Genomic DNA, 23,583 nt, shown 5'->3' on the forward strand with positions numbered 1-23,583 from the left:
AGATGGTTCAGCTCTGCATCTGCTTCCTTCTACCATTTGCCAATAGTGAGGGTTATTGAGGAATGATCTGAACGAGTCAAATTGCATCCAAGGGCTTGGTTCACACTTTGCTTCCAACATGCAATTTGATACATAGCCTTTGGGTATCAGATCATTTGATAACCTGAATTTAGTCAATGAAATGTGAGTAAAATGAAGTAGGATCCATACTTGGCTGGTGGCACATTGTATATATGGTATCTTAGGAAGCTTAGGTATTCTAGCCAAGGCAAAAAAATCACCATAAATATGGATCTGGAGCTTATGAGTAGGATTACTTGGTGCATTGCAGAAACAAAAATGAGCAAGGTTTGTAAGTTAATGAGGGTGAGAAAAGGGACTCCCCTTTCATGCTACTCACCCCTAAGGCATCATGCATCCTACTGCTTGATCCATGTGGCTGCATTGGCATTGAGGTCATGCAGGAGATCAACGTCTTGTTTGTACCAGTCGTCGTGCTGAGGTGATGGAGTGCAGGCGTTGACAGCTGAAGAGCGAAGGGCGCAGGCAATGACAATGAAACATGGATGGCAATGAAAATAAACAAACAAAAAAAAAAAAGATATGTTTAAATGTAGATGGTTTTATCGAGATGCACTGCCCCCATACTCCCAGCAGGTGTGTCAGACCTTACATTCTGTAGGATACAGGACATCACACCTTTTTACAAAAAAAAACATTACATAACAACATACAGAAGGACTAGAGCAACTGTTATGGCAAAGACTTGCTAATATCTCCCCAAAAACCATGATGGTATATGGATGGCAGAAGACCCTATAGCTGTAACCTCATTCTTAAGTTTTGGTCAGCAGTAGAAGACCACGTCAAGCCAACGATCTCAAGTCAAAACCTCTAGTCAAGGGAAGTTCTTAGCTTTCATAAGTTATATCAATTTAGAACTTGAAGGACCTCCCAAGGTGCTCATTGACCTGACAATAATCTCTCCCAACTCGCCATATATATGACTGCGCAATAATAGTGTTTAAGGCTGAAGGTAGACTTAGGTCCATCGAGTTCAACCCATGACCCATGATGTGTTGTCAATAAGAAATATTCGGCACCAGACACCTTTGGCAGTGACTTATCTCCTGGTGGAGAGTAAGGAGATTCCTCCAAACCCATTAGATTTCAACCTTTCTCTAAATGAAATGGGGTGGACTTAGAACCCTTCCTCTGGCCACATGCTTCTTGCATTGAATAGGCTTTTAGGGATAGTATATTGATGGCTTATCCTTAGGCACTATCCAGCTCTAGTTGTCTTATCGTCCTTTTTATCTTTTATGATCATACTGTATAGCATAGTGGAAGTATTAAAGGGGTTGTTTACTACTTTTGCATGGATTGATGACCTATCCTTAGGATAGCTCATCAATGTCCGATTGACCGGGGTCCGACACCCTGCATCCCCGCCGATCAGCTGTTCCAGGTCCCGGCAGGGGCAGCAGGCAGCTGGAAATTATCAGTTGCAACGCTGCTCCGTCTTCTGATAGCGGCCGTGGCTGGGAACTACATATCCATCTCCCATTCAGATCAATGTGAGGTGGATGTGCAGTACCCGGCCGCAGCCACTATCAGAAGACGGAGAAGCGTCGAAACTGAGTATTTCCGGCTGCCGCTGCCAGGACTAAAGGCCACTTTACATGCTGCGACATCGCTAGCAATTGCTAGCGATGTCAAGCTCGATAGCACCCGCCCCGTCTTTGTAACGATATGTGGTGATCGCTGCCATAGTGAACATTATTGCTACGGCAGCGTCACACGCACATATTGGTGCAGCGACGTCGCTGTGAAGGGCGAACCGCCTCCTTTCTAAGGGGGCGGTTCGTTCAGCGTCACAGCGACATCACAGCAGCGTCACTGAACCGCCGCCCAATAGAAAAGGAGGGGAGGAGATGAGCGGCCGGAACATGCCGCCCACATCCTTCCTTCCTCCTTTTCTGGTGGACGCTGGTAAGGAGATGTTTGTCGTTCCAGCAGCGTCACACATAGGGATGTATGCTGCCGCAGGAACAACAAACAACATCGTTACTGCAGCAGCAACGATATTTGGGAAGAGGGGGGCATGTCACCGATGAGCGATTTTGAACGTTTTTGCGACGATTCAAAATTGCTCATAGGTGTCACCCACAACGACATCGCTAAAGCGGCCGGATGTGCGTCACCAATTCCGTGACCCCAACGAGATCGCTTTAGCGATCTCGTAGTGTGTAAAGCCACCTTTAGAACAGCTGATTGGTGGGGGTGCAAGGTGTCAGACCCCGGTCAATCAGACATAGATGACCTATCCTAAGGATAGGCCATCAATATAAAAGTAGTGGACAACCCCAATAACCCCTTAACTTAAAGTTGAACTATCGGGTATAGCAAAACATAAAATATGACTGTAGAATAAATTTTAAGACTTTTTTCAAGTGCATGTATTCAGCAAATTAGATGTTCTTCCTCACACTTACAGGGAAGGCATTATTACTTCCATGACAGAGATTTTCTTCTCTGGGAGGTACAAGCTGTAGGGGAGGGAGAGCTGATTCTATACAGCATCTGTCAGGACTTGGTCTTGTACATATGGTATCTTAGAAAGTTTAGGTGATAAGATGATATACTGAGTTATGCAACACAGATAAAGGACGAGGATACAGCTACTTCTATTGTGTTAATCTGAAAGAGGAGGACATAGCTGCTGGTAAACGGTTAATCTGAAGCAGAAGGAATCAGGTGCCAGTAAGGGTACCTTCACACTTAGCGATGCAGCAGCGATCCGACCAGCGATCTGACCTGGTCAGGATCGCTGCTGCATCGCTACATGGTCGCTGGTGAGCTGTCAAACAGGCAGATCTCACCAGCGACCAGTGAACAGCCCCCAGCCAGCAGCGACGTGCAAGCGACGCTGCGCTTGCACGGAGCCGCCGTCTGGAAGCTGCGGAGACTGGTAACTAAGGTAAACATCGGGTATGGTTACCCGATGTTTACATTAGTTACCAGTGTGAGCAGGGAGCAGGGAGCCGCGCACACTGAGCGCTGGCTCCTTGCTCTCCTAGCTACAGTACACATCGGGTTAATTAACCCGATGTGTAATGCAGCTACATGTGCAGAGAGCAGGGAGCCGCGCACACTGCTTAGCGCTGGCTCCTTGCTCTCCTAGCTGCTGTACACATCGGGTTAATTAACCCGATGTGTACAGCAGCTACATGTGCAGAGAGCCGGAGCCGGCACTGGCAGCGTGAGAGCTGCAGAGGCTCGTACCTAAGGTAAATATCGGGTAACCACCTTGGTTACCCGATGTTTATCTTGGATACAGCTTACCTCAGCTGTCAGACGCCGGCTCCTGCTCCCTGCTCGCTTCATTTGTCGCTCTCTTGCTGTCACACACAGCGATCTGTGTGTCACAGCAGGAGAGCGGCTTTGAAGAAAACGAACCAGGGCTGTGTGTAACGAGCAGCGATCTCGCAGCAGGGGCCAGATCGCTGCTCATTGTCACACACAGCGAGATCGCTAATGAGGTCACTGCTGCGTCACAAAAAGCGTGACTCAGCAGCGATCTCGGCAGCGAGCTCGCTGTGTGTGAAGCACCCCTAAAAGGTGATCAAAATCTCTCACCATCTATTGCACATAGACAGACAGCCACAACACACTAAGCAGAAGGCTGTAACAGAATTTACCTCGGTTGCTGTTTCCTGCACCCTCCTGCTGCTGTATAACACACAGTAATCCATCTTACATAGCTTGTTACATAACTACATCCAGTATGAAACAAGACAGCAGTACAGACAGATCTCGCCTGTGTTTCCATGCTGTACACTCCCAATCTCCGCTCCACACAGTTGTATCTCCCAGCTCAGAACCATGAAGTCTCCCAAAGCTGTCAAATTATTGAGACAATGGAGAGACTTCAGCCGAGTTCCGTCTTCTTTTCTTGGCCAGAGCTATTGACACTAAATTCTATTCAATTTTTTTAATTTTCCTAATTATTTCTATTTTTTGAGAAAGCTTTCATGAGATTTGAAGAGTTGACAGGCCTCCTTTAAATTCGAGACACCATATTTTCAAAATAGGTTTAATCACTTGCATACATACAAGGACTTATCAACTGGATGTTAGAGAGATGTTGCACATGTATGGTGCGTGCCATTATACGACCATGTCCATTGGGTGTTTGGTTTAGGCCTGTAACAAATCATTAGCCTCCACTACTAGGCCATGATTCCCAACGCTTCCCCAACCTATTCTGCCATATAACCCAATTCTCAGATCCTCCCTTTGCCATCTGATCCCTCTTTCTTTTCTCTAGCCCTCACTTTAAGTATTAAGTCCTTTCCTATCTGATCTATGGTAGTTCTTCTATGTGCCAGGCCACTATTTCCCAAACTTTCTTGTGTGCCAAATCCACCCTTTTTCTTAGTTTTTCCATGTACCAAGCCCCTCTTTTCTTAGTTTTCCTTGGTGGGCAAACCCTTCCCAATTTTCACACATGGCCGGCTAAAGTTTTCCCAGATTTCTTACATACACTTTACTCCTACCCTCGATTTCCTCCATACCAGGCCACTACTTTCCTAGTTTTCCACTATGCAAGCCATTTCTTTCCCAGTTTTTCCCTGTGCCAGGCCAAATATTCCCAGTTTTCTTGTATACCAGACCACTCCTTCTCTAGTTTTCCTGGCTGGCAAGGCCTCTCTCTTTTCCTGCATGTCAGGCAGCTTCTCTCCTAGTTTTTTGGGGGGGCAGGCCATACCTTTATAAGTTCTGTTAACACATCACATGCTATACACAAAACTTTACTTTTGTTATCACTGATCTGAGGTCCTTGTAGACTACGCCTTTCCTAGTTTTCCTGCATCCGTTTTTTAGCCTATGTGTCAGGCTGTGCCTCTCCTAGTTTTCTTGGTCATACCTTCAATAGTTTTGCTATCACTTCACTGGCTGCACAGAAAACTTTACTTTTGTTATCACTGACCTAAGGTTCTGTTAGAACATTGCTTCCCTAATTTTCCTACCTTTCGTTTCCCAGCCTATGTGTTAGGCTGTGACTCTCCTACTTTTCTTGGTTTTCTTGGTCATACCTTCATTAGTTTTTCTAACACATGTTATATACAAAACTTTATTTTTGTTATCACTGACCTGAGGTCATGGTAGACCACTCCTTCCCTAGTTTTCTAACCTGTCCTTACCCAGCCTATATGTCAGGCAGTGCCTCTCCTAGTTTTCTTCTTTTTTCAGGCCATATTTTAATTAGTTTTGCTAACACTTTTCATGCAAACTTTTCTTTTGTTATCACCAACCTGAGGTCCTGGTAGACCACTCCTTCCCTAATTTTCCTACCTCTCCTTTTCCAGTTTATGTGTCAGGCTATGCCTCTCCTAGTTTTCTATAGTTTTCTAATTTTGCCTGGCCATAAATTAGTTTTGCTAACACTTCACATGCTGTACACAAAACTTTACATTTGTTATCACTGACCTGAGGTTCTATTAGACCACTTCTTTCTTAGTTTGTCTGCCTCCTGTTTTTCAGTCTGTGTGTCAGGCAGTGCCTCTCCTAGTTTTCTTCTTTTGCCAGGCTATGTTTTAATTAGTTTTGCTAACACTTTTCAAGCAAACCTTTCTATTGTTATCACTGACCTGAGCTCCTGTTAGACCACTCCTTTCCTAGTTTTCCTGCCTCCCGTTTTTTAGTCTGTGCATCAGGCAGTGCCTCTCCTAGTTTTCTTCTTTTGCCAGGCCATGTTTTAATTAGTTTTGCTAACACTTTTCATGCAAACTTTTTTTTGTTATCACTGACCTGAGGTCCTGTTAGACCACTCCTTTCCTAGTTTTCCTGCCTCCTGTTTTTTAGTCTGTGTGTCAGGCAGTGCCTCTCCTAGTTTTCTTCTTTTGCCAGGCCATGTTTAAGTAGTTTTGCTAACACTGCCTTTGTTGTACACACAACTTTACTTTTATTATCACTGTTTTAAGTTTGACTATAGAATTAATTTCTAAGACAAGAAATAATGTTGATGGCATGGAATTTATCATTAATGCGAATGATATTTTTTTAACTTGTGAGCTTGTGAAAATGAAAAAGACAGTACAGCTTGACCCACATGGATAATTTCTTGACTAGCGTTATCGCAGTCACTTAAAAAAACGTTATGATTGCCATGAACAAAAAAAAATGAATCAGTCACCACCCGGTCAACCAATGATATGTAGAAAGTGGGTAATGGCACCATGAAAGTACCCAATAGCGGAATATTCTGGGTGTAAAGATACAAAATAGCACTGTTCAATCTGCACTGACCTGGAGTGAAAATGGATTTTGCCAACATCTACGAAGGTAGGAGGACATCAACATACTGGACTCTCAGCCATACAAACATACCGTAATATGGACACATACTCACTCCATAAGCTACAATTCACCCTTGACACTCGGTGTCACAATTGCGTACAATACTTTCCGGTCAGGTATGCACTGGTCTCTTGCATGACAGCTTGACCCACCATGCCGGTAACAGCATGACAAGGATATGGGTATGCTGACTAATGTAGCTGCAGTAGTGCTTTTATAAGATTTTGGTACAAGTAGCAAAATCTATCGGGGAAGGTGGGGTGGGGGAATATGTAGGTAATGACAGTAATAAACTTGTATAGCAATAAAACCTCAGTCAGATATCGGGCCATTATGATCTGTCACATGAGCTGAAAAACAAAAGAGCAACAAAACATACAAAAGTCGAAGGACATAACATATAACATGAGAACATGGTTGCAAACTAGCCTGGCATTTCTAGACTTTCCAACATATAGACATTGAAACAACATCACATATGAGCATGCTGAAATAACACTGATGCCTACATCCTTCCATGCCTACTCATCGGGCTTTGGTTCCACCTCAACCTTCACCCATCACCTCAGTTTTCCTAGTTCTGAAGAGTTCAGAGGTAACATTGGGTGTATGACCCATAAAGGTGATCATTTTGTTTTTTTGGACTGCTGGAGGAGAGTAACCTTTGATGTTTTTTGTGGAGTGCACCCATGTTTTCAATTTCTAATATCTTCTTACGGTACAAAAACAAAAAATAAAGGTGGTATTGCGTTTTCACATTTGTAGCTGAGCTGCTTCTTGACTCCTCAGTATTATTTTTCTGATCACCATGGCACATAGACAAGTTCAATTAAAATAGAGACTAAATAAAATGGACTATTCCTACTCAAGCAGCCTACGAGAAGCAAGATTGCAAAGGAAGACGTGGCTATTTTCTTCTCAAGCTACGTGGAGCTCACATCTACGCGTCCCACTTAAAGGAGACTGAGAGTGATCAGAACCAGCGAGATCTAAGCTGAAAGGAGATCAGAGACATCGGTCGGGTTTTTTTTTTCAAGGGGGAAATATCAATTTCAAGCTTTTGCACTGCTGGTTGCAGTTAGCTGCATAAATGGAAGTGAGCGATGAAGGTGGGGGAAGTATGCATCAGAGGTGAATACCTTTGCGGATGTTGCCGTCTGGAGAATGGGCAAAATCCCCCGTTGACAATAGGAAACAAGCTCGGTCACGATTGTATCTCTCTCTTGCACCGGGGGTGACTGGAGACTTTTCTTCTGGGGAAAGAGCCTGGTCTATTGTTGGGCAATCCTCGTTGGCTAGTGCAGCGTTGGCAGCATCCCCGTTCTGCTTGGAGTCTTTAGGAACAAAGTAAAAGAAACAGATGCATAACCGATGTTAGACCATTGCTATATCTAAAGATTTCGGGAAATACATGACCCAAGACACCTACAAACCATAGTAGCCTTAGTACATAAGAAGACAAATTCAAAAACATCACAATAATCTAAAAAATACACAATAAACATTAACTACTCGTAAAAATTCAACCATTTTTGTAAAAATCATTCCAACATCCATGGCTGTTGTCACCAACTCTTGTCCGGAGCTAAAATAGCAAATCAATCAAGTCACAACTGCCTTTTCTGCTCCCATTAGAACTTGGCCACTGGAAAAGCCAAGTGATGGTTTGGGAGAGTTGGCCTGCCATTAGATATAGCGGATAATCAAAGTTGGTACAAATCGATTCCCTGAAAGCGGACACCCAGATGTAGTAGACTGCGTCCGGGTGTCCGCCCCCAGTAAGCGTATATGCCCACAAATGGTGCACAACTGAGCACACGGTGACTCCGTCTGCACCATTATAGTCAATGGCACAGTCGGCGCATGAGTCCAAAACCCATTTTGCGGGGGGCTCGGACGTAAGCCCTGACGGGACCAGTGAACGGAGGTCAGAACACAATGTGAAAGTGGCCTTACAGTCAAAATAATTTGTTTTATCAGCTTATAAAAAACACAGATGACTTACATTTGTTTTTTTTACGGACAGGGCAAAAAGGTGCCCTAATTTTACGGACTGTGCTGGAATTTCTAGGTGGTTGGCCGCAAGAGCCCAAAAAACCTGACGGCATCAGTGCCTCTATATTTCCTTGGCTGACCTGGCACAAAATCATGATTGTGACATGACACACATGTATCGAAAAAAGAGCGACGGATGATTTATGCCATCCAAAGACCTTACAAAGTACATGGGGATATTCATTATTTGTGGCGGAAATTCCAGCAGCTAAGTTGGAAAGAGTTTGTTACACTACTTGTGGCAGAAAACAATTCTGGCAGCTAAATAGGAAAGGGGCCATTATATTACTTGTGGCGGAAAGGCGATTCTGGGAGCTAAATTGGAAAGAGTTCATTACACTACTCGTGGTGGAAAGGCAATTCCGGCAGCTAAATAGGTAAGGGTTCGTTACATTATTTGTAGCGGAAATTCTGGTAGCTAAATTGGAAAGGGTTTGTTACACTACTCGTGGTGGAACGGTGATTCCGGCAGCTAAAGAATAAAGGGTCCGTTACACATTTGTGGTGTAAATTCCAGCAGCTAAATAGGAAAGGGTTTGTTACGCTACTCGTGGTGGAAAGGCGATTCCGGCAGCTAAATAGGAAAGGGTTTGTTACGCTACTAGTGGCGGAAAGGCGATTCTGGGACCTAAATTGGAAAGGGTTCGTTACACTACTTGTGGCGGAAAGGGTCCGTTACATTATTTGTGGTGGAAATTCTGGCAGCTAAATAGTAAAGGGTTAGTTACACTACTCGTGGCGGAGAGGCGATTCCGGCAGCTAAATAGGAAAGGGTCTGTTACATTATTTGTGGTGGAAATTCTGGCAGCTAAATTGGAAAGGGTTTGTTACACTACTTGTGGTGGAAAGGTGATTCCGGCAGCTAAATAAGAAAGGGTCCGTTACATATTTATGGTGGAAATTCCAGCAGCTAAATTGGAAAGGGTTCATTACATTACTCGTGGCGGAGAGGCAATTCCGGCAGCTAAACAGGAAACGGTTTGTTACGCTACTAGTGGCTGAAAGGCGATTCTGGGACCTAAATTGGAAAGGGTTTGTTATTCTACTTGTGGCGGAAAGGCAGTTCTGGCAGCTATATAGGAAAGGGTCCAATTCATTATTTGGGGCGGAAATTCTGGCAGCTAAATAGTAAAGGGTTTGTTACACTACTCGTGGTGGAAAGGCGATTCCGGCAGTTAAATAAGAAAGGGTCCGTTACATATTTATGGTGTAAATTCCAGCAGCTAAATTGGAAAGGGTTCATAACACTACTTGTGGCAGATAGGCGATTTTAGCAGCTAAATTGGAAAGGGTTCGTTACACTACTTGTGGCCGAAATTCTGTCAGTTAAACAGGAAAGGGTTCATTAGAGTTAGAGCAGTCAGACGGTGGAATGCCCTACCACAACAGGTAGTAATGGAGGATATTACAGTATATCAGCATTTAAAAAGGGGCAGGATGCTTTTCTCACAACAAATGGAATTGAGGGTTATAAATAATCTAGTAATAGAGAATGTGGAACTGGGAGAAAGGTTGAACTTGATGGACTTAAGTCTTTTTTCAACCTTTATGACTATGTAGCTGTGTGGAAGCCGACGGGTCCGTAATGGTACTCACAACTCCTATCCAGAGGGCACAGATTAAAGATGTGACCGAATCGGTTCTCACCAACTCAAGCAGTGGAGGTCCAACCTCTGAGACCTCCACTGATTATGAGGATGGGAGTCCCTAAGTCCCTTGTGTGAATGAAGCGGTAGAGGGTATGTGTTTCCACCAAAAGTGCATGCAAACTACCCCTCCATTTGATCACCTATCCTAGCTTGCATGACTGGTGGGAATTCTAATGTCGGAGATTTTGCGACAATACATATGGGGCTATTGGATGCCAAAAAGCTCCATAAAGGAACTTGCTAAATGGGAGAACAAGGGACCTGTTGGACTTATAGTCTGTGTCTGGTCCATATGGTTGGAGATAGTTTATCCCATGCCATGCCTCTACATCAATACACAGAATACACATGGACTGCTGAGAGATTTCAGCTCAGAAGCTTGCAGAATTATGAATTCAGCTCTCGTCTGGGACTCGAGATAACGCAATGTATTTACAAAATTAACATTTTTGATCAATTAATGTATTAATTTGTATAGTAAACAGATGCTTTAACCCTCTACTGACAGGAGGCTGCGACTCATTGTCAAGCTTTGTACTACTATCTTGACTGCGGAGGGAAACCTTTCATTCTTTTTGGGGTTTTCTGAATGCAAAATTGTTAACTTTATTCTGACCTTGAATTACATATTACTTTGATAAAAGCGTGCAGTTAAACTATCAAACGGCAAAAGGATGATTGAAGAGACTTTCAACCATTCAGCCTATAATTTATGGTAAAGACTACGGAACACAATAATTTAATCATATTTATAATGGGATTGGTTCCAGGGATCTTGGGACTATAAAATGCATCATCATTTCCCCCATTACCCTATTCACACTGAAGTCCTGCTATAGGACTGTAGACGTACATGGATATTCTATATTTTAGTGTATATGTACTAAAGCCAATGGGATTTATAATGGTGCAATATGACCTGTAGACGTTTTTGCCATAAATATGTCGGGTTTTTTTGCCTGGTATAAACACCGCTCTTCTGCTGAATCCGGCGTAGTTTTTCTTTTCTTCCTGCGCCTCTCCATTCCTGAGATATGACCCCCTCTTCATGTACTATAAATTTTGTCTTGTTAGCCAAGTGGGCGTAGTCATCAACTCATCTCTGTGGGAGTCCGCCTAAACATCATGCCCAGTTGGCTAACAAGGTTTGGAGAAGAAGGTTCCATATCTCAGGAGAATAGCTGTCACATGGAGTCTTGCACAAAACACATAGGCCATCATGGCAGCATCAGGCTCTGTTCACATTGCAGAGTCTGACATTCTGTCCGATGGTTTCTCTGGTGTTTCTGATCAACTCAGGGAGACCCGGGTGTTGACCTGCTGTCTGCTCATTCATAGACATGCTAGCAAGAGTTAACCTCTGCTAGCCTGTTTGTTAGACTTCTTTGAACCAATCACTTCTGCTCTTTTCATTTTAGGCTGGTGGAAATGTTCTACCTATGCCGACTATAGTTTATGCTGTGTTTGGTCTGAGAGTTGTGGTGTCCCAGATTTTCTGGAGAAAGAGATGCTTTGTGCTTGGTATTATTGTGAAGTTAAGGGGGCTTTACACGCAGTGACATCGCTAGCGATATCGCTGGTGAAAGCACCTGCCCCCGTCGTTTGTGCGTCATGGGCAAATCGCTGTCCGGGGTGCACAATATCGTTAGGAGCCGTCACACGGACTTACCTGCCTAGCGACGTCGCTGCAGCCAGCAAACCGCTTCCTTTCTGAAGGGGCGGTTCGTGCGGCGTCACAGCGGCGTCACTAACCGGTCGCCCAATAGAAGCGGAGGGGCGGAGATGAGCAGCCGAAACATCCCGCCCGCCTTCTTCCTTCCGCATTGCCAGCAGCCACAGGTACGCTGTAGTTCGTCGTTCCCGAGGTGTCACATGTAGCGATGTGTGCTGCCTCGGGAACGACGAACAACCTGCGTCCTCAACAACCAACAATTTTTAGAAAATGAACGACGTATCAACGATGGACGATAAGGTGAGTTTTTTCCATCGTTAGCGGTCGCTCGGACATGTCACACGCAACGACGTTGCTAACGATGCCGGATGTGCGCCATGGAAACCGTGACCCTGGCGATATATCGTTAGATACGTCGCTGCGTGTAACGGGGCCTTAACTCGTCATCTGCTCTTGTTTTCCTCCTAATCTCTAGTTGTCTTATACCTCTGTGTGAGTGTACTGTGTGACAGTTTTGGTTTCTCCTGTTGTCTATTTCTGTATGTAAAATCACACTCCTGTCCTGCCCCCCCCCCACCCCCTCGGGCGAGGGGGTGTAAGATCAGGGCTGCTTAGGAGCAGGGCCAGGAAGGAGACTCAGACATCCTGACCATTAGGGGTATCTCTGAGAATAGGGATAACACTTGTCTGCCTGGTGCAGTTTTAATAAAATCATTGTTTTCTCTACTACAGATCTAGCAGTTCTCTGAATGCTGAGCCCTGTATATCTCTGCCCACACCACTGATTGGCAGCTTTCTATGTTCACTATGCATAGGCAGAATGCTGTCAATCATTGGTGGGGGCGTGGTTACAGAGAGCAGAAGGACTAGGCGGCACAAGGAAGCTAGTCCAGTAGTCATAATCTCCTGCTGATAAAACACTGATTGTATTGAAACGACTACACACAGCTTAGTAAATGACACATCTCTGGAATCGAGCTCTCAGCCCCTACATCATGCTGCTCTCACATTACATAGCAAATACACTGTCACAATGTCTCCAGGGTCCTTTTACAGGCAGATTTCTATGGCAATCGACAATATAACAACTGGCTGCAGAAGTAAACTGGGAATCCTTCAGTGAGCTTGAAAAAGAGACACAAGGGTTACAGACTCTCAGCCATATAGACAAAACTGCATTGGATGGCAAAATTGTAGGCAACATGGTCCCCAACTGTGATAAAACCGCTTATGATAGTATTATTAGTGGAAAGTGTAGATGATGTTCTGTATAGATAGATGGTAGACCCCAAAATTAAGTCCAGTGGTGGTTCAGGAATCCCCAGGTGATCGCCTCCTGAGAAAATAAAGTTACTGTGGATATAAAAGTCTGCACACCCCTGTTATATTACAGGTTTTTCTCATGTAAAAGAAATCATACCAAGAAGGATAATTTCAGAGCTTTTTCGACCTTTAATGTCATTAATAAGCCATACACATTCATTGAGGAAACAGCAAAAGTCTTTAAACAGCTGACAACACAGCAAATGGATCTCATTGTTAAAAGTTATCAGTCATGACAAGGGTATAAAAAAAATTGGATGTCCCTCAGAAGTTGATGAAAAGACAAGGAGAAAATTGGTCCAGGAGGCTGACAAGAAGCCTACCGAAACATTAAAGGAGCTGCAGGAATTTCTGACAAGTACTGGTTGTGTATTGCATACGCCAACAATCTCCTATGTTCTTCCTATGTCTGGTCTGTGGGGTAAGGTGATGAAATGGAAGCTTTTTCTTACCCAAATAGCATACAAGCAAGCAAAAAGCGATTTCTGCAGGTGTCGGCAACTGTCATGGAAAGTACAGATTCTGGACTCTGCCTGCTAACTTCTCTGATGTCTGTGATCAGTGCAGGGAGACGCGGATGTTGACCCACAGACTTAGGCAGGCTAGAAAGAGTTAGGCGGGCTTTGCGCATTGCGACATCGCAAGCCGATGCTGCAATGTCGCACACGATAGTCCCCGCCCCCGTCGCAGGTACGATATCTTGTGATAGCTGGCGTAGCGAAAATTATCGCTACGCCAGCTTCACATGCACTCACCTGCCCTGCGACCGTCGCTCTGGCCAGTGACCCGCCTCCTTCCTAAGGTGGTGGGCCGTGCGGCGTCACAGCGACGTCACATGGCAGGCGGCCAATGGCGGCGGAGGGGCGGAGATGAGCAGGATGTAAACATCCCGCTCACCTCCTTCCTTCCGTATAGCCGCTGGCGGCAGGTAAGGAGATGTTCCTCGCTCCTGCGGCTTCATACACAGCGATGTGTGCTGCCGCAGGAACGAGGAACTACATCGTACCTGTCGCGGCACCGGCAATATGGAAATGTCGGAGCCTGCACCGATGATACGATAACGACGCTTTTGCGCTCGTTAATCGTATCATCTAGCATTTACACACTACGATCTCGAAAGTGTCGCCGGAAGTGCGTCACTTTCGATTTGACCCCACCGACATCGCATGTGCAATGTTGCAACGTGCAAAGCTGCCCTTAATCTCTGCTGAACTGCTTGTTAGTCTCTTTGATCACAAACTCTGGGGGATCCTGCTACATTTACTGCCCTCCTATATGTGATGGCTGGACTATTTCCTTAATGCCAGCTATGGCTTACCTATACTGGTCCAGTGAGGTGTTGTGATCTAGATGTAATGGTAGTTGTTGTGCATTATTGCAGTGAGCGGTTGTGGTGTTAACCCTTGTTGTCTTTTTCTTGCTGCCTTCCTGCTCTTGCTTTTCTCTTTAATCTCTTATGATTTATTGCTGTGAGTTTACAGAGTATATAAGTTTTGTTTTCCCATCTGTCTTTATCTGTTCTGCCATCACACTCCTTCCCATTCATTCCCTGGGTAAGGAAACAGATTAGATCTGGTCAGAAGAACAGTAAGGTATGAGACTCGGCATGTCTACCATCAGGGGTAATCAAGAGGTTAGCGATAGCCTAGGGTCCCCTAGTGTGAGGGATAGAATAGAAGATCCCTGTCCCTTGCTATCCTGTAGTCACATTGGGACACGAACCCAGATATGTTTTGCAAAAATCTACATCAAGTCTGCCAAAAGCATATGGGAAAATGTGTTATAGTCTGATGAAACTGAAGTTGAAATTTGAGCCATAGTTGAGCCAAAATGTACGTTTGGCAGAAAGCCAAAACTGTGCATTAACAAAAGTGCTCCATCCCTTCAGAGAAGCATGGTGGAGGCAGTTTTATCCTGTGTGGATGCTTTTTGACATCTAGATTTGGGGCTTTAGTCAAGGTGCAGGGAAATATAAACACTTTCAAATATCACACAATTTTGGGACAAAACCTTCAGTAAGAAGAGGAATTTTACCTTCCAGACCAGCAACCTCCATATCAGCCTAAGAATGACATCACCAGAAGAAGATTAAAGTTTTGGAATACCCCAGCCAGAACCCAGTCCTGAATCCAAATGATAATTTAGTGGGTTGACCTGTAGAGGGCGCTGTACACTGTAGATACCCTCACAATCTAAGATTTGGAGTTACTGAAAGGAAGACTGGGCAAAGATCGTCAATTCTAGATGTGCCGTGTAAGAGACTCCGACCATGAATGCTATCATAAATTCAAAGGGAACTTCAACAAAGTGTTACTTTAAGGGTGTGAATATTTATTCAACCACATAATTTAATTCTATACTTTTTTCAGTTATTTTTTCAATGGGTTTGTACAGATTATGGGCGACATTAAGGTATGAAGAGTTCTGAACTGATTGTTCTTGATATGAGTTTTTTACATGACAAAAATTTGGCATTTTATCAGGGGTGTGAAGACTTTTCATATCCATTGTACATCCATATTAAATAAGAAAAAGTCCTTACTTCAAATAATAATACAAATTATAGTAATAATAATTTAGAAATGTACAAAACATGTTAAAAGGTGTTGAAGGGTTATCCACGATTTGGACAACCTCTTCCTAAATGTTGTAGTCCCCCATGAAAAATAAAGAAAAATAAATCCTCACCTCTCGGACTGGCGCCATTTCAACAATGTCAGCATTGTGTCTGCCGGTGCTGGTGTAACATTGTCACATGATAGGCTGTAACCTATAGGCTTAGCTCCGGTGGAACATTTCCTTCTGAGGAAAGTGTTTGTAGCACTCGCAGCCGGTGTAGGGGCTGCGAGCGGGATTAGTGGACCCATTGAACCAAAGGGGGGCAAGGGCTTACCATTTAGAGGGAGGGTCTTATCTAAGCGCCCACCATGAGGCGGACGCCAGGTACCACTCCCAGGGAAGTGACCGGGACTGTGGCAGCTGACCCCCAGAACAGGAAACGGACTCAGGTATGGACACAGATACAGGCAGGTACAGGAGAGATGACTGGGGCAGACACGCAGGTGGGTACAGACAGATATGGTGGCATGGTAGGGGCAGATAGGTAAGGGACGGCAGGTACTGGAGACGGACACAGGAATAGCAAGGCATGAAGTCAGGACCTGACAACTAGCTAGACAGCAGATTGACTGACTAACTAACTGGAGGTGTTGCACAGGCACCTTCCCTAATGGGAGGGTGCCTTAAACAGACAGTGTCTATCAGCCATAGGTTGAGAGGTATTTCTTGGAAATGGCACACCGGCCTTTTAAGAGGAAAGATGTTTGGGGGCCCATTTTAGGTGCAATCCAGGGAACCCTGTGTGGCATGTACAAGGCGCGGTAGGGGAAGGAGGCAGCAGTACACGTGGATGGCTGGGAAAGTGCGGGGGAGGACACGACTCAACTGGGGAGGTGAGTAAGCCAGGGTTACGGTCTTAAAGCTGCCCTTGATAGTCTGCACAACTCATAGGGCAAAAATATGTCACTCGAAAAACGGCAGGCACAGCGCCAACATAGTTGAAATGGCTCCAATCACGTGGGGGGCACAGGACCCCCTTTCTTATGATTGATACTTCCCAGCAGTCTGATGATGCCAATATTACATTTATCACATATCCTGTGATAGATAGTAAATGTTTTGTGGGAAGTAATCAATGATATTAGTATAACCGTCCTTTCCTTGAGTTGCATTCCAAACTAAGTCAACGCAAATATGGAGCCACCAGTGTCCCGCTATCTTCCTCCAAGATTATTCCACCAAACGTAAGCCTATAGATAAGGTATAAGAACCACATCTTCCAAGAAGAACCATGTAGCCAATGTAATCATAATCTATATGTCTAATATTTCATGCTACATTTAAGTATATTCAAAAAAGATAGGCAACACCAATGCAAAAATCAAACTAGACCACCCTTTTGGTGGTCGGAGGGTTGGATATGTTTGTCTCCCGCTTCTCTGCCTTTTTAGTAGATAAGTCTTCACCCCCTCAATTCCTACCACTGTAGTCCCATTGGAAAGATCAGTTCTGCTAAGTACTCGACATCAAATAGAAAAGGGACCAGCTATGGCTGAGCGTCAACATTCCAGGTGCAACGTCTTGGTGCCAGATGTAGGACACCTTTAGAAGAGGGCAGGTGGTTGAAATATTAAGGCTAATTGGTGTGCTTCATAATTGTTTCATCAAGGGAATACTTTATGGCAGAAATCAAAGATAAGGTTTTGATGGGGGGGTTGGGCAGAAACATTGACCACTGATGAGGTCCAGGCATTTTAACTTTATGGCTGATGAGACCCCCACATGAAAATTCTTGAAAAGCCCTGATCCAGATGGCACGGAAGTGGAAAGTATACATTGATATGAAGAACCCAGACCTAAAAGTAATGTAAAATGCTGAATGATTGGCTGAAAGTGGATTCTGAGAACCTTTTAACCTTGTAAGGAAGCCCATAACATCTAATTAGTTTTCCCTTGAATCCCATTTAAATAATGTAAGCTGCAACATCAGCATTGTTGCACTCAACACTTGTCTATGCACTTAGATGTAGGTAGCTAGCGGAGACACAAGCTCGGACACTCATTTTCTAATTTCCCGTTAGCGTTGGATTAAAAGCCAACTTGGACTGTATTTGACCAAACCGCTGATGGGACGTTGTTGTTTGCTACCTATTAGGGCTGCTTATTTTATATATACAGTATATACTCATTATAAACTTAAGGATCGGAGGTGGTGGAGAAGGGCAACAGCTAAAGACAAAACTAGTCCATCTCACTGTTGGAGAGATGTCGGCCAAAGAGGAATCTAGTTTGGTACTACCACCGGCGGACTTTTCCCCGCACTTCTCGAGATAATTGACAGGTCTCTCCCGTAGGGAGAGGGACTCATCTTGTCTCTCACTATAGTACAAGGTCGGACATACAGTACAGACCAAACGTTTGGACACACCTTCTCATTCAAAGAGTTTTCTTTATTTTCAGGACTGTAGATTCACATTGAAGGCATCAAAACTATGAATTATCACATGTGGAATGAAATACTTAAAAAAAGTGTGAAACAACTGAAAATATGTCTTATATTCTAGGTTCTTCAAAGTAGCCACCTTTTGCTTTGATTACTGCTTTGCACACTCTTGGCATTCTCTTGATGAGCTTCAAGAGGTAGTCACCGGAAATGGTTTTCCAACAGTCTTGAAGGAGTTCCCAGAGATGCTTAGCACTTGTTGGCCCTTTTGCCTTCATTCTGCGGTCCAGCTCACCCCAAACCATCTCGATTGGGTTCAGGTCTGGTGACTGTGGAGACCAGGTCATCTGGCGTAGCACCCATCACTCTCCTTCTTAGTCAAATGGCCCTTACAAGCCTGGAGGTGTGTTTGGGGTCATTGTCCTGTTGAAAAATAAATGATGGTCCAACTAAACGCAAACCGGATGGAATAGCACGCTGCTGCAAGATGCTGTGGTAGCCATGCTAGTTCTGTATGCCTTCAATTTTGAATAAATCCCCAACAGTGTCACCAGCAAAGCCCCCCCACACTATCACACCTCCTCCTCCATGCTTCACGGTGGGAACCAGCCATGTAGAGTCCATCCGTTCACCTTTTCTACAAAGACACGGTGGTTGCATCCAAAGATCTCAAATTTGGACTCATCAGACCAAAGCACGGATTTCCACTGGTCTAATGTCCATTCCTTGTGTTCTTTAGCCCAAACAAGTCTCTTCTGCTTGTTGCTGTCCTTAGCAGTGGTTTCCTAGCAGCTATTTTACCATGAAGGCTGCTGCACAAAGTCTCCTCTTAACAGTTGTTCTAGAGATGAGAAGGTGTGTCCAAACTTTTGGTCTGCACTGTATATAAAATGTTACTGAGTGATATGTGTTAGGGCATGAAAGAGCTAGAAAGCCAAAAGTTGGGAAATTCTGGTAAAGTCCATGAGAAGATGAGGCATGAAGAGTTGTTCCCCTGACTTTCTACATAATGGATTGATACTGTACATATGTTGTAGCTTCATATGGAAGCTTCAATGGATCTAACTTGTCTATATTTTTGTTATTGATGTTTTGAGACTTTCAGATCATTGAGAATAGAGTTAGAACGAATTTATTAGCTCGTCCCATTCCATTTATCGCAAGTCAACATTGGAGAGTGAGTACAGGCTTTTATCCGAGAGCGTCCATGACTCTTTATATGTGATGTTGCACCAGGTTTGCTAATCAAAATAAGAGCCATGGACGTCATTAGGCAAGAGGCGGTTCTCCCTCTCTCATTCCACCAGTCACAGACCACTATCGTGACTGATAAAATGGGACATGAGAATCGATTCCCACCAATTCTAAAGACATCTATCCAAAATTCCATTTGGAAAAGTATGCGTGACATATGGTGGAAGTGAAGATTTGTTGTAGATCTTATCTCAAAGACGTGGTCTCCTGGAAAGTCTTCCTGTACATCTAAGGGGATCTACATTCTCTATTGTGTGTACCTCAGGAGGCTGATGAAAAGTATTTTCCACCACTTTCCTGTAGATGGGTCATTGACTTGACTATTATCTCTAGTTATGCAGTATGGATTGGAGCTTTCTCCATGTTGGCACACTTGCGAGAACTTGGAGCATTGGAACATTGCCATTATGACCCCTTAATTAATTAACTCTTCTCCTTAAGGACAGTCAGTGTCCTTCCTAAAGCTACCTTAAGGTCATCCCATTAATCCAATCAAACCCTGTCCAAGACTGATGAGAGGCAAATAGTGTACCATGAAGTACGCGTTTGTAGATGGGCCTTTGGCTTGGATAATATCCCTAGTCATGTTGTAAGGCTCCTTCAAGCATTAACTTCATCTTATAGTAGAAAATATCAAAAAGATTTTCATTACCCTGGTCTGGTGTCCACTTGAGTGACTTGAGTCCAGTTGCCTGATCTGAAGTATGTGTCGGACCAGGTTAGTGCTCATCTTTATCTTATAGGGCGCTGCCTCCAATAGGAAACACAAGCCAAACAGCTTGGTACCCCTGGAGGAATCTAATTTGGATCCTTTTATTTCCCATGGAGAATAGCCAATAAGGATACATACCTAGTTGGTCTCCTTAAGGAAGCACGTCCCTGCCCAAATCCTCCCTTGACCCAAATCAGACCAACACCGAGGACAAGACACTAGTAAGCTTCTAGTCTCTTTTTTGGCCTGAAGATGAGATGGTGTAACTTCTATTCCTGGCTAGACTGCATTACAGATGAGAGAATCGATTAGCAGGATGCTTGGCTCTAAAGTCTGCTTTACACGTTGCAATTTCGCATACGATATCGTATGCGATTTGCAACGCCCCCATCGTATGTGCAACACGTTCAATTTGTTGAACGTGCCGCACAAACGATTAACCCCCGTCACACGTACTTACCTTCCATACGACCTCAATGTGGGCGGCGAACGTCCACTTCCTGGAGTGGGAGGGATGTTCAGCGTCACATCGACGTCACGCGGCAGCCGGCCAATAGAAGCGGAGGGGCAGAGCTGAGCGGGACGTAAACATCCCGCCCACCTCCTTCCTTCCGCATTGTGGGCCGGGAGCCGCAGGACGCAGGTGAGATCTGTTCATCGTTCTCGGGGTGTCACACACTGCGATGTGCGCTACCCCGGGTACGATGAACAATCTGACGTTCAATTCGTCAGGAATGAACGACGTGCATGCGATGAATGGTTTTTCGTTCAATCGCAATTGCACGTCGCTGTCACACGCTACAACATACCTTACGATGCCGGATGTGCGTCACTTACGTCGTGACCCCGCCGACACATCGTAAGATATCTTGTAACGTGTAAAGCAGGCATTAGAACCACCTCCATGCTGACAGCATCCGCGGCTCCTCTTTTGATTAGCCAGCCTCGTGCCCCGTTGTCGGTCGGCTAATCAAAAGAGGAGCTGTGGATGCTGTCAGCATGGAGGTGGTTTGCAGATCTGTCGTACAGTGCTCAAGGGTCCTGTAAATGTATTCTCTCATCTTTGCTGTGCATCTTTTAAAAGGATGCCCCCTGCAGTCTTGGTAGAGTGGTGCATTACCCTTCTAATATGCAAATTGCCTCTTCAGAGAGGAATATGACTTGATTTCTAACGCCACCTATTGGATACAGCAATCCTAAAAGCCAATATTAACCCTTTAATGAACCTTGCCTCATGACTTAGGATAAAAGTCAAACTAGACATGTGTTTCGGGGTTTTGTCCCTGCTCAGTACAAAGCAAAAGATCTGATATGGCTGTACGAGAGGACTTTGACTGGGGTCTAAGGAGTAAAGTCTCCCCTAATGGCGAGTTACATGCCTGATATATCAGTCCTCTGCTTGTCACAAGGAGTTTTACACAAAAACTGCCAATTGACATGGTGGCATCAGAGGCTGTTCACATTGGAGATTCTGACACTCCACCCAATGATTTCTCTGGTGTTTTTGATCTACACAGGCAGACTCGGTCATTGACCAGCTGTGTGCTCAGTCATAGACAGGCTAGCAAGAGTTAACATTTACTAGCATGCTTTTTAGGCTTCTGGGATCATATCTGCTTCTCTCATACTTAGGTCAGAGGAGATCTGCCACCCACGCCGACTATAGTTTCTGCTGTGTTGGTCACTGTGCTTTGGTGTCTCAGGTTTGCTGGAGAGAGAGTAGCCTCTGCTTGGTGCTGATGTGGAGTTTACCCGTCGTCTTGTTGTTTCCATCCTGCTCTTGTTTTCCTTCTTATCACGTGTTGTCTTATACCTCTGTGTATGTGTGCTGTGTGACAGTGTAGTGCCCCTGAGAGACTCAGGGCACTACAGGGAACAATTTGGTTTCCTGTGTTTGTCTATTTTTGTGGGTTAAATCATACTCCTGTCCTAGCCCTCCCTGGGGAAGGGGGTATAAGATCAGGGCTGGTCAGGAGCAGGGCCAGGAAGGAGACTCAGACATCCCCACCATTAGGGGTATCTCTGAGAATAGAGGTAGCTCAGGGCCCTCTAGCCTGAAGGTCAACTTAGGGGCCCTGGTTTCCCGCTATCCCCATAGTCCCATGTGACACTGAAGAGGGCTGGTCAGGAGCAAGGCCAGGATGAGACTCAGCCATCCCCACCAATAGGGGTATCTCTGAGAATAGGGATAACATAGGGCATATTAGTCTGAGGGACAGCTTAGGGGTCCTGGTTTCCCGCTATAGTCCCATTTGACACTGAAAAGGGTTGGACATGAGCAAAGCCAGGAAAGAGACTCAGACATCCCCACTATTAGGGGTATCTCTGAGAATAGAGGTAGCTCAGGGCCCTCTAGCCTGAAGGTCAACTTAGGGGCCCTGGTTTCCCGCTATCCCCATAGTCTCATGTGACACTGAAGAGAGCTGGTCAGGAGCAGGGCCATGAAGGAGACTCAGACATCACCAACATTAGGGGTATCTCTTAGAATAGGGATAACACAGGGACCCTTAATCTAAGGGTCAGCTTGGGGGCCCTGGTTTCCTATTATCCCCATGGTCCCATGTGACACTGAAGAGGGCTGATCAGGAGCAAGGCCAGGAAGGAGACTCAGACATCCCCACCATTAGGGTTAGCTCTGAGAATAGAGATAGATCAAGGCCCCTTAGTCTGAAGGTTAACTTAGGGGCCCTGGTTTCCCACTATCCCCATAGTCCTATGTGACACTGAAGAGACAACTCGCATATTTAATTCCCGAGAAGAGCATTGCATGGCCTAAAAGTCTCCTTACACTGGCATATCACTCTCTACAAGGAGAGATGTTACCTCTTACACTTGTAAAAAGAAATATGGAGAAAACCTCAATAATGTATTTTGCTTTTTCATTTTATGCACCTCCTCGAGTCTACATGCCTCACATGCTACAAGATCCCTTTGCTCTGGAACGTTTTGTCGAATCCTTGATATTCACAGCCAGTACACGGATGATTTATCGCCGTCTTCTAACATTGTTTTGGGAAAATTCTCATCAGGCAGCGCGCCTCTCCCGGCTCCGGCTTCTCTCATGATCTGTGGGTTTTCACTGTCACTCACAGTTAAACCCCCAGGTCGAGTCCTCCATAGATACTGTTGCTACGTCGGACAGGTCCGTTCACAGCAGCAGTTATGTAGTACGGCATAAGATCTTCCCTGCAGGTTATTACTGCGGCATTTTCACACTCCTGTCTAATTAACTCCCTGGTTCCTTTGAAAGCCACACAGCAGGGCCGGAGATGCTCCGGCTGAAGATATTACATGGATGCTAAGCTGTTTCATCCAAAAAATAATCTTCGGAAAAGCACAGAAGACAATGGCCGCCCTGTGCTGTCCGTCCTGTGATGGATCCAATTCCAGTCAGGAATGCAAGGTCTTGATGTAATGGCGTCCAACCCTTACGATATTGATTGTGTAGCGTTATTGGATGCAGGGTTGGTGTAGCTGGGAAGACACTGAGATGGTGCACAGAATACAACCGCAGCGAGGGGGATGGGATCGTATTCTCCGGTGGAATTCAGTG

The 23,583-nt window shown here is 44.9% G+C and overlaps 1 protein-coding gene across 14 annotated transcripts in view; it reads right to left on the reverse strand.

Moving 5' to 3' along the window:
• Window positions 1-23,583, reverse strand: part of LOC142256270 (voltage-gated potassium channel KCNC1-like) — a 258,122-nt gene that overhangs the window by 129,737 nt on the left and 104,802 nt on the right. For 7 of the 14 annotated variants that reach the window (XM_075327869.1, XM_075327865.1, XM_075327864.1 and 4 more), the window contains exon 4: window positions 7,503-7,697. In XM_075327869.1, the coding sequence (XP_075183984.1) occupies window positions 7,503-7,697 (195 nt within the window). Of the gene's footprint in view, window positions 1-400; window positions 527-6,674; window positions 6,714-7,502; window positions 7,698-23,583 lie in introns of all 14 variants that reach the window. The other 7 variants (XR_012727508.1, XM_075327866.1, XM_075327867.1 and 4 more) reach the window with 3 other exon arrangements.

The sequence above is a fragment of the Anomaloglossus baeobatrachus genome, chromosome 11, assembly GCF_048569485.1.
Source record: "Anomaloglossus baeobatrachus isolate aAnoBae1 chromosome 11, aAnoBae1.hap1, whole genome shotgun sequence".
Classification (NCBI taxonomy): Eukaryota; Metazoa; Chordata; class Amphibia; order Anura; family Aromobatidae; genus Anomaloglossus; species Anomaloglossus baeobatrachus.